This window comes from Neolamprologus brichardi, chromosome 17 (genome assembly GCF_056152115.1).
Source record: "Neolamprologus brichardi isolate AB-2024 chromosome 17, ASM5615211v1, whole genome shotgun sequence".
NCBI lineage: Eukaryota > Metazoa > Chordata > Actinopteri > Cichliformes > Cichlidae > Neolamprologus > Neolamprologus brichardi.
Window position 1 is genome coordinate 1755828 of NC_142120.1, and position 16280 is coordinate 1772107.

The 16280-nt window shown below is 42.8% G+C and overlaps 2 protein-coding genes across 2 annotated transcripts; both read right to left on the reverse strand.

The window, feature by feature from the left end:
* Window positions 1-306: 306 nt before the first annotated feature.
* Window positions 307-6022, reverse strand: plvapb (plasmalemma vesicle associated protein b). The gene is made up of 9 exons (XM_006799726.2): window positions 5625-6022; window positions 5170-5346; window positions 5002-5083; window positions 4512-4713; window positions 4205-4424; window positions 2041-2190; window positions 1834-1890; window positions 1309-1413; window positions 307-1164 (listed from the first exon to the last, which is right to left on the reverse strand). The coding sequence occupies exons 1-9, from the start codon at window positions 5823-5825 to the stop codon at window positions 1156-1158; spliced, it is 1203 nt and encodes a 400-aa protein (XP_006799789.2). The 5' UTR covers window positions 5826-6022; the 3' UTR covers window positions 307-1155.
* A 4143-nt stretch (window positions 6023-10165) lies between these two features.
* babam1 (BRISC and BRCA1 A complex member 1) lies at window positions 10166-16043 on the reverse strand. Its single transcript, XM_006799724.3, has 9 exons — window positions 15929-16043; window positions 14894-15343; window positions 14750-14808; window positions 14558-14678; window positions 14293-14371; window positions 14187-14211; window positions 13965-14094; window positions 13780-13866; window positions 10166-10946 (listed from the first exon to the last, which is right to left on the reverse strand). The coding sequence occupies exons 2-9, from the start codon at window positions 15326-15328 to the stop codon at window positions 10746-10748; spliced, it is 1137 nt and encodes a 378-aa protein (XP_006799787.2). The 5' UTR covers window positions 15329-15343; window positions 15929-16043; the 3' UTR covers window positions 10166-10745.
* Between the last annotated feature and the right edge of the window lie 237 nt (window positions 16044-16280).

Below are 16280 nucleotides of genomic sequence, written 5' to 3' on the forward strand. Positions count from 1 at the left end.
TTCGTCGCGTCGCTGTGACGTAATCGGCCTTAAAATGCGGCCTTTAAGGCTGCAGACCCTGAACTGGGATACAGCCCAGGTCTCACGTGTGTGAAACTGGTTGTCAGTCACCTGCAGCTTTGAGTTTCTGAGAATGTTTGTATAAAGATGTAACTGTAACTATGTAACTGTAACAGCACTTTTTAAACAAAAGTTTAAGGTAGAAATACTTCCTGAAAAACCTGATGTGTTAAAAGGCGCGCACTCACACACGCTTACCCTGTAAAGCTGAACGTCTGGTAAAATTAAAAAAAAACTGCATAACTGTTAACATCAAATGGTTGTTTATTCTTTTATTAAATATACAGTATTTACATGAATAGTAGCCATGAAACGGTCTTCCAGTCAGAAGCTGAAAACAAATAACACGACTTTTCACTGTATTTCTGTTGTTTTCCTGACATCTTTTTCATGTCCAAACGGATCCACGATAATCAGAAAAGCAGACTTCTGTTTCCTGCCACAGACTGGACGTGTCAGCGTGCTCATGACGAGAAAAGGAAGCAGTAAATCCTGAAAACAGCAACGAAACTGACTCAGCTGTTTTGTTGTTTTTCTTTCTTTTCTTTAAACTGATCATAAAAACAAAGTGTTTTCAGTCAAATTCAGGATTCCTCTTTTTGACATCCAGTGTTTACGACTTCGAGCGACTCGGCTGACGTGACCGCGTGTTTACGACTTAATGGACATCTGCTCTGTCATCCGGGCGACGTTAGCATCTCATGTGAAGAGCTGCCGGCCGCTGGGACACTTAACAGTTGCTATTTTAAGACTAGTCTGTTTATCACATCAAGTGAGCAGCTGCTGCCTGAAGCCGTGTCTGAGTCTTTGTTACATTTTTAATGTCAGCGGGACGAAATTTCATCGTTTCACAGCAAACAAAAGTATTTTTCCAGAGTCAGTTTTTCTACCTGCACAGACAGACACACAAAAGGACACATGTACACCTACTTCTTACATTTACCTGGGTAGTAAGTTCAAAAACACATGATGCAGTTACTATATGGAGGCAAAGTATCTGCACACTCTATATACACATGCTTTAAAAAACAAAGTCCTGAGCGCTGTGGGCTGGATTTGCCTCTCTCCTCTCTCTGACCACCAGGACGCATCATTTCATTTCACCTGGAAGATAAAACATCAAAAAATTGTAAGTAAAACAAGCTGGACGTGTAAAGCTCTCATCAGTATTTGATCATTGTCACAGGGATGATATCTGCAGGCTGATGAAGCTTCGAGCTCGCAGTAAACAGCAATCTGAACGTTTACCGTCGGAGCTTTGAAGATGCCGGTTATTCCTACAGAAGTCCAGTTAGTTGGAGTGTGTCTGCCCTGCAGCGAGGACGCCTGAAAGCCTGCAGGTTTAGCACCGGGCTGCAAAACAAAGGTCATTTAACGTTAGACACAGTCAGCACATTAGTGCAGCTTTCTTTTGTCATCATCTTCTCCATCCGCCTGCAGCTGCTGCAGATTCTCAGATTCCTGTCCAGTTCCCCCTCACCACCTCACCTCTGCACTGACGTCTATGTAATCTGCTGTGATTTCAGAGCTCAGAGGTGGATGACACTCTGAGAAGGCCGTGACATGGTTACATCTCGGCTTTTGGGGATAAATAAAGCTGAGGGATGGGAATTTATTTATTTTTTTCCAGTTGGAGGGAAATCGAATCTTCATCAGCTGAGATTCAAGATTGAGTCAAATGTAAATACAATAAGTGAACATCTGTCCCGAGTCCTAATCAAGCTCTCGTTCTTTGACAGAGTATTTGTTTGTTTATTTGTTCGTGTCTTTTACCTTCATATTGGACAGTTGTTGTCTCAGTTCTTCCTTCTCCTGCAGTAATTTCTCAACCTGAGGAAAGAGTGTTTGTGTCGAATATGAAACTGTAGGATTTGCACTCTTAGAAAAGCAGATAAAACAGGAGTAGATGACACAGACGGTGCATTTGCTTTGTGACGACACAGTGGCCTCTCACTTCCTGTCCACCCAGATGTGATTTACCTTATCATCATGAGCTTTTTGTGCGATCTGCGACTGTTTGGACGTTTTTTCAACAAACTCTGAGTGACTGCGTTGACACTCCTCGAAGTCGGAGATTAAGTGTTTGTTTTTCACTTCCAGCTGACTGGACTTTTCTTGAATTTCAGACACCTGAGAGCAAAACAGAACACAATTTTATTTTAATCATGGACAACATATGAGTAGATAGAATTTTTTTTTGCTTTCCCTGCTGCAATTTTGAGTAAAAACATGAAAAATATCAAAATATTTACGAGGTTTTGAACGTTTTTAAGCAGTTTTGAGAACTTTGACCCGACACTTCGAAGGCGTCCGAGGCTCATTTTAAAGTGCTGCATCAGCAGAGACACACTTCACGTCTGCTCTAACCTGGCACTGCCTCACAGGACATCTGTCTCTTTAGCTGCATTTATCAGCAATGATACAATGCAGAGACTTCCTCCCTTGAGAAAGCGGTTTCCCACTCAGATTGTACTCTGGGATATTCCACAGAATTAACTTCTTCAGGGAGAGTTCAAAAGTTTAAAGGCTGAAAGTCTGGCTGAAAATAAACACGTCCTCTCCCTCAAGTAGTTAATTTACTGAAGCAAACCTCTTATGCAGACATCTCTCTTCCACGTTATATCTCACTATATTTATCTGACCTTTCAGAATAAAATGAGAACTGAAATTATGATTGCCTATCACCCCTTCTTTAAAAAACAGATCTGGTTGATTGTTTGTCTGATGCATCTCTGTCTCGGTGGAGTTTAATAAACTCAGCCGTCTGCTCCTTGCTATCTAAAATATAACAGGACACTGGCGTAAACTCTCGACCGTCTCACACTTCTGTTTAATCAGTTTTATGTTTGACGTTTAGTCAGCTGTGTAAAAACCAAGGAGGAACCCACCCGGGGGATTAATAAAGTTTTATTTTATCTAATCTAATCTAATAACTTTAATCTCAGCCAAACCGATTTACTCACGAACAAACAAAACACTGAAAAAAGCCCAACAATAACATTTTTAGGTTGTCTAAGTGACTTATATATTACGTTTAACCCGAGCAGCGAAAGTCCGCGGTGATCTGAAAATGATGTGCCGGGAGTTGTGCCGTTCTCGGCCGCATACGTAACCCTCGAGCTCCCGGCTAGCTATTTTTGCAAATATGCGATATCTTGATAAACGAGCAGATATTTGATGTTTACACAGCTACTTTCTCGCCTGAAAATATGTTAAAAGTTTATTTTGTGACTCAGAAAGATTAGTATGAGTAATTTTAAAACTTAGTAGCGGCCGCCATTGTTGGAAACTGGAGTTTGGCTGGGCCGCGCTATGAATTCTGGGATATGGTAGGCCACGAAGGACACACCCGACCCATCCTTCAAATTCGGGGAAAAGGAGGACGCATTTGTCGGCTGCATTCAGAGGAGTCTATGAATTTGGACAGCCTTCGGCGCGTCGCTGTGACGTAATCGGTCTACAAATGCGGCCTCAGGACCAGTGTTGCCAACTTAGCGACTTTGTCGCTATATTTAGCGAGTTTTCAGACCCCTTAGCGACTTTTTTTCTTAAAAAAGTCGCTAAAAAAAGACGTGAAAGCGCATATCGCTTTTACTCTCAACAAGCAGCGGGTGCTGTAACGCAGTCAGTTCTTCTTTTACTCTTATGCTGTTTTGTGGATCAGGTTTAAAACTACTTATAAACACACACACACACACAAAGTAACTCCACCAGAGTGCCTATTTCGGGTCACTCTTGCCGGTCCAAGCCCGGGTAAGGGAGCAGGGTTGGAATTGTGACATTACAAAAAACAATAATTGCTAAAAGAAATTTAATTTGTAGTTCTAAATAAACTCTAAATGCATTTAGGACGTTTTTTGCTCACTTTATGTCTCGTCCACGATGTTATTTCTCTCTCCAGCAGCGTAGGTTACAATTACATTAGCATGACCAATTATGCAAATTAGGCGATGACATCATTTAGCGACTTCTAGCGACTTTTAGGACAACCAATAGCGATTTTCCTTACTGAGGAGTTGGCAACACTGCTCAGGAGGAAGCGGCCCATGAATTTGGACACGACCTGAGTTGGCAGCAGCTGCACCAAAGACTGATTTGAAAGTATAACCATGGTTCCACTGAGGCATTAAAAAAGTTAAATTACCATTTTCCCCACATTGTCGAGATAAACCTGGAACTTGTTCTCCACGTCTCTGGACAGGTTCGTGCAGCTGTTTTTGATCTTGTCCATGTGCTCCCGCTGGCTGCTGCAGGTGAGGTGAAAGGTGAGCTGGTGAGGAAACAGTTTGTTTATCCGGTCCAAGAATTCTCTGGTCACCGTCGTGATGCCTTCTAGAGAATTTGCAAAGTCCTCTTTGCACTTGCTGGTGGAGGCAGAAAGAATCAAATAAAACGCTTTAACTTTGCTTATTTCTCAGGTTGTTTCAGTCGCACACGCCACACACACCTACCTGGTGTACAAGGCGTGCTGCTCCCTGAGAAAGGTGTTGTCGCGCCGCAGCTCCACCACCTCGACGTTGAGGCGGGTTCGGTCTTTGACGGCTGTTTCTAACTCATCCCGCAGATTCTGCACCGTCTGGGTGAAGTTTGAGTTGACGACGTCCAGCTTGGCCTCCTGCTGATCGTAGAGTCTCTTCAGATTACTCAGCTCGCCTGGAGGATGCAGACAGAAACTGTCACAGGACGATTTCACTCTTATTAAGGCCAACTCCAATGATGCTATAAGGCTTAACGCATAATTTATTAATGCTTCAGAGTTATTAGATGATGAGTTTCCAGATGCAACATGTTTAACTGTTTAGGCAGAAAGAGATCAACCTCGCTACCCAAAAGCGTTTTGGGTAAAAGATCCGCAGCATCAAGATTCTGCAGACACTGTTTATGTTTCATGTTTGATGAGACGATAAATAACTGAGAAGAAGAAGAAGATGAGGTACATACTGCTCGTGCTGCTTCTAGTGATATGGGGCTGTATCGGAGGGGGGGGGCGCCGTGCCAGGTTCAGTAACCTGTTGCAGTCCTCCTGTGAGGAAAACACACAAAGACATTTGAAGAATGACTCACGATGATATTTTTGTGCACTGGTGACCAACGGGGAAGTGAACTTACAGACTTTTTCTTCAAATCCTGCTCCGTCTTGTTGGCATCAATCTTCTGCTTCGCCATCTCTCTCTCCAGAGCTGCCCTCTCCTCAGCGCGAGCCTTCAGCTGAGCTTCCAGCTTACTTTTCTCATTCCTCAGCTTGATGTTGTTGTCACTCAGTTTATTGAAGCCCAGCTCCAGCTCCTGCACGATAACAGCACTCAGCATCAAAGCCATGCTTCTTACAGCTCTACACATGATGGTAGAACAACTGGCAAATCAAGTAAAATACTAAAATAATTAGAATTAAAATATTTACAGTGAAAAACATGACATCACTGAAATCTAAGAAAACCTCTCAGAAAATAATCCTACTAATAAGCTGTTGTATTGTTATTTAAGGCGGGCCTGGACATTCAAATGTCTTTGAAAACATTTGAATGTTTCAGTTTAATAAACCAAACTTGGACCAGCTCACTGACCTTGACCCTTTTATCTGCTGCAGTCTTCTCCGGCTGTCCGTAGATGACAAAAAGCACCAAGCTGACAATGATGAGTGACTGGATGAGAGAAGAAAAGAGGAAGACGATCCTCATGTAGTAGCCGCAGCTCTTCGCTTTGGACTTGTTCAGGTGCCTTACCTCTGGGCTCAGTTTGGCCCGAGAGTAGCTGGAGCTGTACATGACTGACTACAGAGAAATTATTTGTCCATAAAGAAAATCCGCAAGTATTCCCCCTGGAAGATGGAAGAAGTCGAGCGTGCAGTGAGGTGATGGTTTCCCGGTCTTCTGCTCGCCTTTTACAGCTCTGCCGACGTGAAGAAGCAGACAGGCACAAGTGGCAGGCAGTGATGGACGTAAACAATGACCCTTAGGTGTCCAGAAGGGTCATGTTTATAATTGGTGCTAGAGGCACACTTCCTGCCCATCCCAGCCCAACCTCTCCTGCCTCTTCCCCTCCCGTCCCTCATCAGCCTGTGTCGCAGGACAGCCTCCTGCTGCAAAGCTGCCCAAGTTATCAGAAACTTTCCATGGAACGTTTGAAACAAAAATAAGTTGGTGTGATGGGATTTATATTTAAAGATCTTCAAGACACGTTTCAAGACATAAATACATTTAAAGCTTTTCAACAAAAACTGTAAGAAAACCGTCAGTTCTAACAAAATGTGCTCACGCTGCCTAAAGAAGTCGCCTTTGCAGAGGACTGTGGCTGCATGCTCTCCTGTGGTGGAATCTACTAACTATGACCTTAAATTAGGGTTTAAAATAAGTGAGAAATCACTTCATTGTGCCTCGGTGGTAACGGGTCGGACCCACTTTTGCATTCAGAAGCACCTTAATAATAATTTGTGACACAGAAACAACAAAGTGCTGCAAACATTTCTCAGGGATTTTGGTCCATATTGGCGCGACAGCATCACAGCGGCATCAGAAGAAGGTGCACTGCAGCCATAGATGTGGACCCAGCAACAACACCCAGGCTGGGCTGCAGCGGGATGAGTCGATGATTTGATTTCATGCTATTTGCAGCAGAAATCACCAGACCGGGCAACATTTTTCTAATCTTCTGTGGTCCAGTTTCAATCCTCAGCTTCCTGTTGGCAGGCGAGGCCTCCTGCTGCTGGGGCCATAGTCGTTCATAGATGCTCTTCTACAAACGTTGGTTGAAGCTAGGGATGCACCGATACCGGTATCGGGTATCGGTGCCGATACTGTAAAATGTGTGTGTACTCATACTTGTAAAAGTTAACCAATACCATGAACCGATACCAACTTATTTCATTAATCAGAGTCATTTTTGTTGTAGTTCTTTAGATTGGCCACTAGGGGGACATCCCGCGCTAAACAGGCACAGGGTTAGACGAGTCAGACTGGCAGCTCCAGATAAAAAAGAGAAACTGGAGGCTGCTGTAGCTAGGCTAAACAAAATGTCAGCAGTGTGGAACAGCCAACTTTAACTCAGGTTTTGGAAAAGCGAAGAAAAATGTCAAGAGAAAATCCACGGGCAGTTTAAATAACAGAGGCTCGACTCATTTTATCGCTCTGGATGACCAGCCAATGCCAGTTGTGGAAAGCATAGGATTCTTCTCAGCATACTCGAGCTGCGATATGAAATTCCCAGCCGCCCACACATCAGGGAGATAATGGTGCCAAAACTTTCTAAAGAGGTAAAGACAAGCAGTGTGTGCGCGATGTCAGTCCTCGGTTTAACGGCACAGTGGACTGATGATCCACGGGCAGATGAGGAGTTCGTTCGTCAATGAAAAATACTTTCGTTATTTTGTTTGTTTGTTTACAATATGGACACTCTGCAATAATTTAAAAGTTTATTTTATTCTCAAACCTAATTTGTATTTATTTTATTCCAAACAGAAGTGTTTATTTATTATTCTGAAAGCTCGAGACAGTGCCAATAGTTCAGTGATATTTTGTTAAATTACAATGTGGAGACTCTGCAATAATTTATTTATTTTATTTATTTTAGTGCTTATTTTTCACTTGAAATTTATTTGTGGTCATTTTTATTAAGATATTATTTATTATCGGCAGAGAATAAAATAAAACCTGTCTTCCAATTCATTGCATTTGTGTGTGTGTGGTAGAAGTATCGGTTTTTGTACTCTGTATTGGCAAGTACTCAGATCCAAGTATCGGTTTGAAAAAAATTGGTATCGTTGCATCCCTAGTTGAAGCGCTCTGGTTTTTCTTTGTATTACTGTACGGTCTTGACCTTACAGTATAAAGTAACAGTTGTGATTTGCCACTACATAAATAAAAGCTCTTTTTTAACACTAGAGATGGTTGTGCAGTAAAATCCCAGCAGATCAACAGTTTCTCGCCACATTCAAAGCCAGTTTGCATAAACTACATACATCATATTTTCTCAGATAAATATCCAACCAGTCAGGACTCATGTGCACCAGAAGCACAGACGTTCAGTACTTTAGTAAGACTGCTTATGTTTTTTTTACCCATGACTTCATGTGATATAAAAATAATGAAGAAACAACAGGAAATATTCCTATTTAATTATAGCTGCTGCAGACTGATGTATTCCCCTGCTGCTTGATGAACAATATAAACCATTTAAGGAGTAAAAGCAGAAAATGCCAAACAAAAAAATTTGTTTCCCAGCACATCCTGTCTTGAACGAGCACGGAAAGGAGTCATGGTAGTGGAGGAGTGAAGGAGGGAAAACAATAGGGACCTGTCACTCTGTCGGGATGGGGAATAACAAATTCTCCCTGCAGAGCGCAGACACCCTTCACCCCCCGTCCCACCCACGGCATCCACGGCAGAGCCGGTGACGTCAGGCGCAGTCGGGTCTGCCGGGGAAGGGTGTGAAAGGGGAAAGGGCCCCCGAGCCCGAAGCTTTCCTGCTCCCTATTGTCTCCCTGACAACCTGTCCTCGAGTGGAAAAAACTTATTTATGAGGCATGTTAAGAGTGACAGAAGACAACGAGTCGGGAACGAGGTGTTAGATAACGTGAACAAAAGCAGGAAACCAAATGGCTGAAGACCGTGATAAGACACCTTTTAAGATAACAGATGAGACATCTTTGAGGTGACGGGAAAACATATTTTACAGCTAAAGCGGTGATTCTCAACCTGGGGGACAGAGCGCTGCAGCTCAGCAACAACGAGGGGAACCAAACTGAATATGATAGACATGACTGATGCTGTCAGTGCTTCACTTCAAACAGCACGTGAAGCATCAGAACCAGACTGAGAACCTCCACACTGAATTAATCTTCATGCCACAACCGGAGAAGACTTCCTGTTTACAATGGCGTCTGCTGCTCGACTGCTTAATCACCTCCATAAACACGAATATAAAGACGTCTGAGATGCAGTGAGGTTAGACCACAACAGCTGAAGAACAGCAGAGGCTTTGCTGCCATCTCCTGACAAAAGCTAGACATTAAAAAAATGACATCACAGCCTCTCAAGCCTTGGTGGGAAGACTTATTCCAGTTGAAGCCTCACAGTAAGGCTCTAATATCACAAATATATACTTTAATTATGGCATCGGGCAATTACTCAACCAAGAAAATTGCCTCGAGTTGGGAACAGGAACTGGGTCTTTAGTTTGTTGAAGGTTACTGGGACAAAGTAATTGACAGAATTCATTCTTCAGCCTCGTGTGCAAGACTCTCCCTTATTCAGTTTAAGACGGTATACAGATTACACTTCTCAACATCTAGATTATCTAAAATATACCCCAGCATTCCTGACCTGTGCAACAGATGCAACACGTCCCCCTGTGATTTAACTCATATGTTTTTTGCCTGCCCGTCACTTCAATCATACTGGACTTTTTACTCTGAAGTGCTCTCTCATGTTTTGAGTGTTACTCTCAAACCATGTCCACTAGTTGCCATTTTTGGTGTTTCTGAGGACGCCACCCTGAACCTTAGTCGTAAGCAACTGGATATTATCGCTTTCACTTCACTGCTGGCACGGCGTCGAATTTTGTTGTCTTGGAAAGCTCCTCACCCTCCAGCCCGATCACTTTGGCAGATGTTATGTTCTTTTTAAAAATGGAGAAAATAAAATTTAGACTCAGAGGAAATGTTAATAAGTTCTCACAGATGTGGCAGCCTTTTATCATTTACTTTAACTCATTTAAAACACAACAGACTAAACTTTTGTACCACAGGGTTCCCTTTTGTTATGGTTTTGGGAGGGAGTTGATTTTTAAAAAAATTTTTTTGTTTGCTTGTTTTTTGTTGTTTTCTGTGCGTGGGTGTTTGTTTTGTTTCCTTTCTTTTTTCTGTTTTATTGTTATCATCTGAATCTTAATGGCCTAATTTGTTTCGATACATGTCTTTATATCGGTTGGTACTTGCTGTATTGGGCCTGATATGTCAAATTACATGTGCAAAACTTTATAAAGAGGGAAAAAAAAGAAAAAAAAGAAAAAGACACGTGATTAAATGACCTTGTGCACCGAAAAAAAAAAAAAAATGACATCAAATACAAAAACACAACAAGAGTCATTAAACAAACGTTTTTAATCCGCAGAAACAGTTTTACAAACGTCGTCTGTACACGACGTGCATCTACGGGCATCAAAGGGACATTTTTACAATCACACCCTTTATTTTTTCATTGCCTATGTAACATAACGTAAGTGTGACAGCTAAGAAAGAAAACGAGCCGTTATAAAACAAAGTAGATTAAAACAACAGAAGCACAGGCAGGATCACAGACTTCATGACACGTGTCTCTGTGATTCACTACTTCAAATTAAGGTTTATTAGTTTCCTGATCGCCTGCTTTGGAGCAGTGTGGTGTGTTAGAAAGCAACAAGGGATGAATGATGCGTTACACCGTTTAGCTGCTCTTTTACCTTTTTCTTGGATTCTGGGACTTTTAATCATTCTCACGACACCTGCAGCAAACAGCTGCATGATTCCTGCAGTTAAGATGAGAAAAATCACTCGTCTATTTTAGTGTGGACATACAAACCCCTTGGTTATCCTTAGATCTACATCCCAAATAATACAAGAATTACAGCAGCTAAGAGAAAAAATGGTCATAATGTGGAGGAAAAACCGAAACGCGTGCGTGTGGATTTCACAGAGAAGCCAGTGTCCCATTTTAAACGGTTGCCTCGATGTCCTGGGGGTCGTCCCCCTCCAGCAGGCTGTAAGATGCATGACTCTGGAAAGGCCTTTGTAAAGGGTGAGCCAGAAGTTTGGCCATGCAATTGTGCAGCTCAATGGCGGGTCCGCCTAAGGAAACCTCAAAGCGATAACACATGCCCTTAGAGTCCAGGTTACTGAACGAGGTGTAGTTGTCCTGGAGAAAAAGCAAATACTCAGTTTAAGAGAATATCAGGTGAGACAGTGTAAAACAGCTTTTTACATACAGAATCAAAAGGCCGGTGCTGGTTGTTAGTGTCAGTGCAGCAGTTTTATCATCACTGGGTGTGAACACAAGAGCAGAAAAGGGTTTGAAGGTGAGTCAGGCGTGCAAAAGCTCCACAGCCCAGAGTTTGGCATCGCTGTCTTACAATGTGCAGAAAATATTTTAAAAGATAAGCTTGGAGGTATAGATTCATTTTTTCAAATATATATTTTGGGGGGCTCTTAGCCTTTAATGAGATGGGACAGTGGAGAGAAGACATGAAAGCTGGGAGACATGCAGTGAATTGCCTCAGAGCAGAGCTTTAACGCTCAAACCAGTAACTACAGCGGTGCCCTGGCTCACATGTAACATGCCACAGAGGCTTTTCAAACATGCTGAACACTGAAGACAAACAAGGACATACTTTATGTTTAGTCAAGTAAAGGTTTGGATCTATTCAAAGGTTACAACATACACTCACTGGACCTTGTTGGTACCGCTTGTGTCAGCTGTCTCAATCCTTTGGGTCACTGATTCAACAAAACGCTGGAAACATTTCTCAGAGTTTTTGGTTCTTCTTGACATGATAGCATCACGCAGTTGCTGCACAGTCATCGTGGAAATCTCCCGTTCCACGACATCCAAAAGGCCAACGCGCTCTAACGGCAGAGGCCATCTAAGTGCAGCGATCTCATCGTCACATTCAAGAAACCAGCTTGAGATGATTTAAGCTTTATGAGATGGTGCGTTACGCTGCCGGGAGCAGCCATCAGGAGATCGCATCACTGTGGTCAGCAACAATACTCAGGGGTGTCCAACTCCAGGCCTTGAGGTGTCCTGCAGGTTTCAAATGTGTCCTTGATCCAACACAGCAGGTTTAAATATCTTGTAGTTCTCCAGAGGCCTGGTGATGAACTCATCGTTTGATTCAGGTGTGTTGTCCCAGGGTGAGATCTAAAACCTGCAGGACACCCTCGAGACACCACTGGTTTAAACGATTCTCAGCTGGTACTAAAAGGACCAAAGTGTGCAAAGGAAATATCTGCCACACTCCAATCTTCTAATTTTGTTGAACCTGTGTGTAGGGCTGCCACGATTAGTCGACTAGTCACGTTTACGTCGACTATCAAAATCGTCGACGACTGATTTAATAGTCGACACGTCGTTTGAAGCTTTGTAAGAACCCAAAAGACGCAGGAATAAGTAGTAGGATTTAAGAGTGTAATAACGGACTGAAACAGAAGATGGCAGCACTGCACGTACAAGGATGCCAGCTGCCGTTAAACCCCGAAGAAGAAGAAGCTGTGTCCCAGAATTCATAGCGCAGCCCAGCTCAGTTTCCAACAATGGCGGCAGCTAGTTAGTTTTAATATTACTCTTATTATTCTTTCTGGGTCACAAAATAAACGTTTAACATATTTTCAGGCGAGAATGTAGCTGTGTAAACCTCAAATATCTGCTCAGTTTATCAAGACACCACATATTTTCAAAAGTGCTCCGACGTTTTCGGAGACGTCTGTTAGCCACTAGCTCGATAGCTAGCCGGGGGCTAGGCTAACTAGAGCCGTGAAAACACCGCTAATCGTTTTCAAAGCCACCGCAGTCTTTCGCTACTCAGGTTAAACATATACAAGTCACTTAATAACATTTTTAAGTTACCTGTTTGGCTTTTTTTTAGTATTTTATTTGTTCCTGAGTAAATCGGTTTGGCTGAGATTAAAGTTGTAGCTTTTACACGGCTGAATAAACGTCAAGCAGACAGCTGATTATCAGAAGTGTGAGATGCTCCAGAATTCCGGTGTCCTGTTATATTTTAGATAGCAAGGAGTTTATTAAACTTCACCAAAACAATCTGCAAATTTCATTAAAATTTAATAAACTATCATCTTGTCTTTATTTTTGGTTAGCACAGACCTGAAACACTTAAAGCTGTAAGCTAATGATAGTTATATAAGAACAGATGCTGCTGGTGCAATAAGCTGTACGCTGTATGTCCAGTGGATGATGATCTGATTAGTCGACTAATAGCAAAAATAATCGGTGACTAGTCGACTATCAAAATAATCGTTTGTGGCAGCCCTACCTGTGTGGAGTGTAGCCTCAGTTTCCTGTTTGTAACTGACAGGAGTGGCAGCCAGTGCGCTCTCCTGCTGTCGTAGCCCGTCTGCCTCAACATTAAGGCACCAAAACACTTCATGTTTAAAGTGACTTAAATCACCTGCTATGCTGACATGTGATTGGCCGATTGGATATTTGCATTAACAAGCAACTGATTGCGTGTACCTAAGAAAGTAACCAATGAGTGTATAGTGTGGTTTGTGTAATACTTGCTAGCTCAAGTTTGTTGTCAGTAAAGCACTCACGCACAGTGTGCCATTATTGTGTCGTCTTATCCACTGAACTAACTTATTTTAGCAGATTTGATCTTGATCTCGAGTTATTTTATGTTCCTCTGTTTTCTTATTCCTCATGTTAATAATCATCCAGACGTTCTCCCCTTTGGTAAGACAGTAACTGCATCGCTGTGGCACAGCATGAAGCTTGTTTGACTCCTTTAACCACCCGGTCAGTGACAGTCTAAGGCTGCGGTCAGTTTGAGACTGGATACTATTTGATGCAATGGTTTATGGAGCGAGACCTCTGATGAATGTTTCCAGCACCTTGTTGAACCTGTGCCATACAGATTTAAGGCACTTCTGAAGGTAAAAGGGCGTCAAACCTGATACATGGAGCTGCTGCACACAGTTTGAACCAATAACCCTCCATCACCAGCTTCTGCACTCACCCTCCAGCTGGTCTCATCCCCCTGCTCTTCCACCCCGTTGTGCAAATAGACCACGTCGAAGAAAAAATATGGCGACTGCAGCATTTTCTGTGACAGGACAGAGAAACACAAAGCGCACAGTCAGGAACAGGTCCCACGTGTAAAAACTAAAATACAGACACAAAGAGAGACTGTGCTGTACTTACACTAACAGCCTCAGATGGGTTGAACTGCAGCTGCCCAGCATGACGGCTGTAGATAAGCACAGTCCGCACCACATACGGAGGCGGGATAGTCTGAATATTCTCCATCAACGGCAGCTCGATTTTCTGACGTCTGCAAAGGCACAAAATGAGCAAACGGTCAGTTGAAACTGAGCTAAAAAAACTCGCATTTTTAATCAAATTTACAGCAGATCTGTTACTCACATGACATTAAGGAGATCTTCCAGGTCTATAAAAGGGGAGTTAAGGGTCGAAACCAAACATCTAGAAGTTACTAGCATTTTTTTTGTCAATTTCAGTTTAAGGATACTGAAGGACTCGCACACGTTGGTCTCCAGGTCATACAAGCAGCTACACAGCTCCCTGGGATCAGAGGTAAAGCCTGACAGCTGAGATATGTCCACAGATGGATTAAATGACGTTACATTAGGGAAGTGCATTCAACCGCCATAGACAACAACAACAAAAAGGAACTACATGATCATACCCAAACAAACGGCTAAGAGTGTGTTGAGTCTTCTACATTTTTTAGAAGTAACACATAAGAAAAGCATCCTAACAGCTCTCGTACTCACCCACAGGGCGTCATCGTTGACGACCACCAGAGCAAACTCATGCCGTTTGTCAATCTTGTGTTTTGTTCTGACAAACATCTCAATCATCTTCTGGGATATGTTCAGAGCATTCGTTTTAGACCTTGAAAAACAGTCAAATTAGGCGGTGAAACTTTGACGACACACAGTGAAGTTGAACATGCAGCCGCCTACCCGTTAAAGGACTCCAGCTTTGGCAAAGACATCTCTTCAGAAAGATCTAAGCAGATAATCTGTCATAAAAGAGAAGAACCGACAGTGAAAATGACTTTTTTTTCTTGTGACTCTTCAAAAATCAGAAATGCTAAGTGGACCCACCACTTTCTCTGGGCAGTTTACGCGCGGCACTCTGAGCTGATACTCTGCCGGTGAAGGGATGGACGTGGTGAGTGTGGGGTGCTGCTGTGTGGACTTTGGCCTGTCTTTGGTTGACACGGCCGTAGTGGACAGTGGTACCGCAGCACTGGCCGCAGCAGTCGCACCTGTGACGGCAGTGGGAGCCACAGCCTGAGCCGTAGACACTGAGATGGTTGCGGTGGTGGAACTTGGAGGGCTGTCGCTGGTCGAGGCCTCACCTTCTCCCTCCACACGACTTCCCACGGCAGGCTGAGATATGCTTGGGTTCCCGTTGCCTCCGAGGCTGCCAGTGCTGCTGCGTCGGTCCTCAGCACCCTCGGGGTTGGAGCGCGTTCGAGGTCGGAGCTCTACGAGACGCTCCTCTCCATCTGCCTGGCCGGGCTCTGGTGTGTCCATTGATAAAGGAGGAAGCTACAGAAGTGGAGGTGGTGAAGTGAAGTTAGATAAGTTATTCTGGATCTCAAAGATTTCTAGCATTTAACAGGTGATGGAATCACTTGATATTAAAAGGCTGGTATAATATTTTTAACTTTGCTTGCTGTCCATCCTTCACAAAGACCAACAAGTGCAAATCCACCTGAAATCCTAAACACGGGCTTCTCATAAACGGCAAACACCGCTTGTCCCACCACACAACCATTCTCATCAACTTTAAAATCATATTTCTACTTTCAGTGCCAACTCAGTCCAGTGTAAAGTTCATTTTACACACAAGGACTGCTTCTCTACGTGTTAGCTCGAGTGTAATGTGTAGATAAACGCAGTGTTGTATATTTACAGGAAATATTATTAATTGGCAAAAGCTTGAGTCAATGCGACCAGAAAACCTGACAAAGTGCTAAAAACCACAGCAGACAGAGCAGCTGATGCTCCACGGCTGTAGCAACATTAGCCGTTAGCATTAGTTAGCTTTAACGAAAACAAATACGTCAAATCAGTCACTCTGTGAACTAAAGTATAACTTTTACATTTGGAAGAAGAAGAACAGACACTTACTTAATTATTACGACAGGTCTTGTATTTATATACGATAAAAACTCATTGAAGACTGAGAAACATTCCAACAGCGAGCTAACATTTGTTTTGAACGGACACTTCCTGAACGGAAATGATATAACCAGAAACTGGAACGGGTACAATGGAATTGTGGGTAATGAAGTTTATGGATTGTGGTGCTCAAAAACAGTTTTGCTGACCTAATAATATAGTTTTTACTGCAGTAACAGTAGTAGTAGTATCATAAAAAGCTTTGTTTGAGTCCGGAGATACTGTCATGCATAAGTAATCGATTGATTTATTGATGTATTGAATTTATTCTACCAAAGTGAGTCTTTTACTATATTTTTGC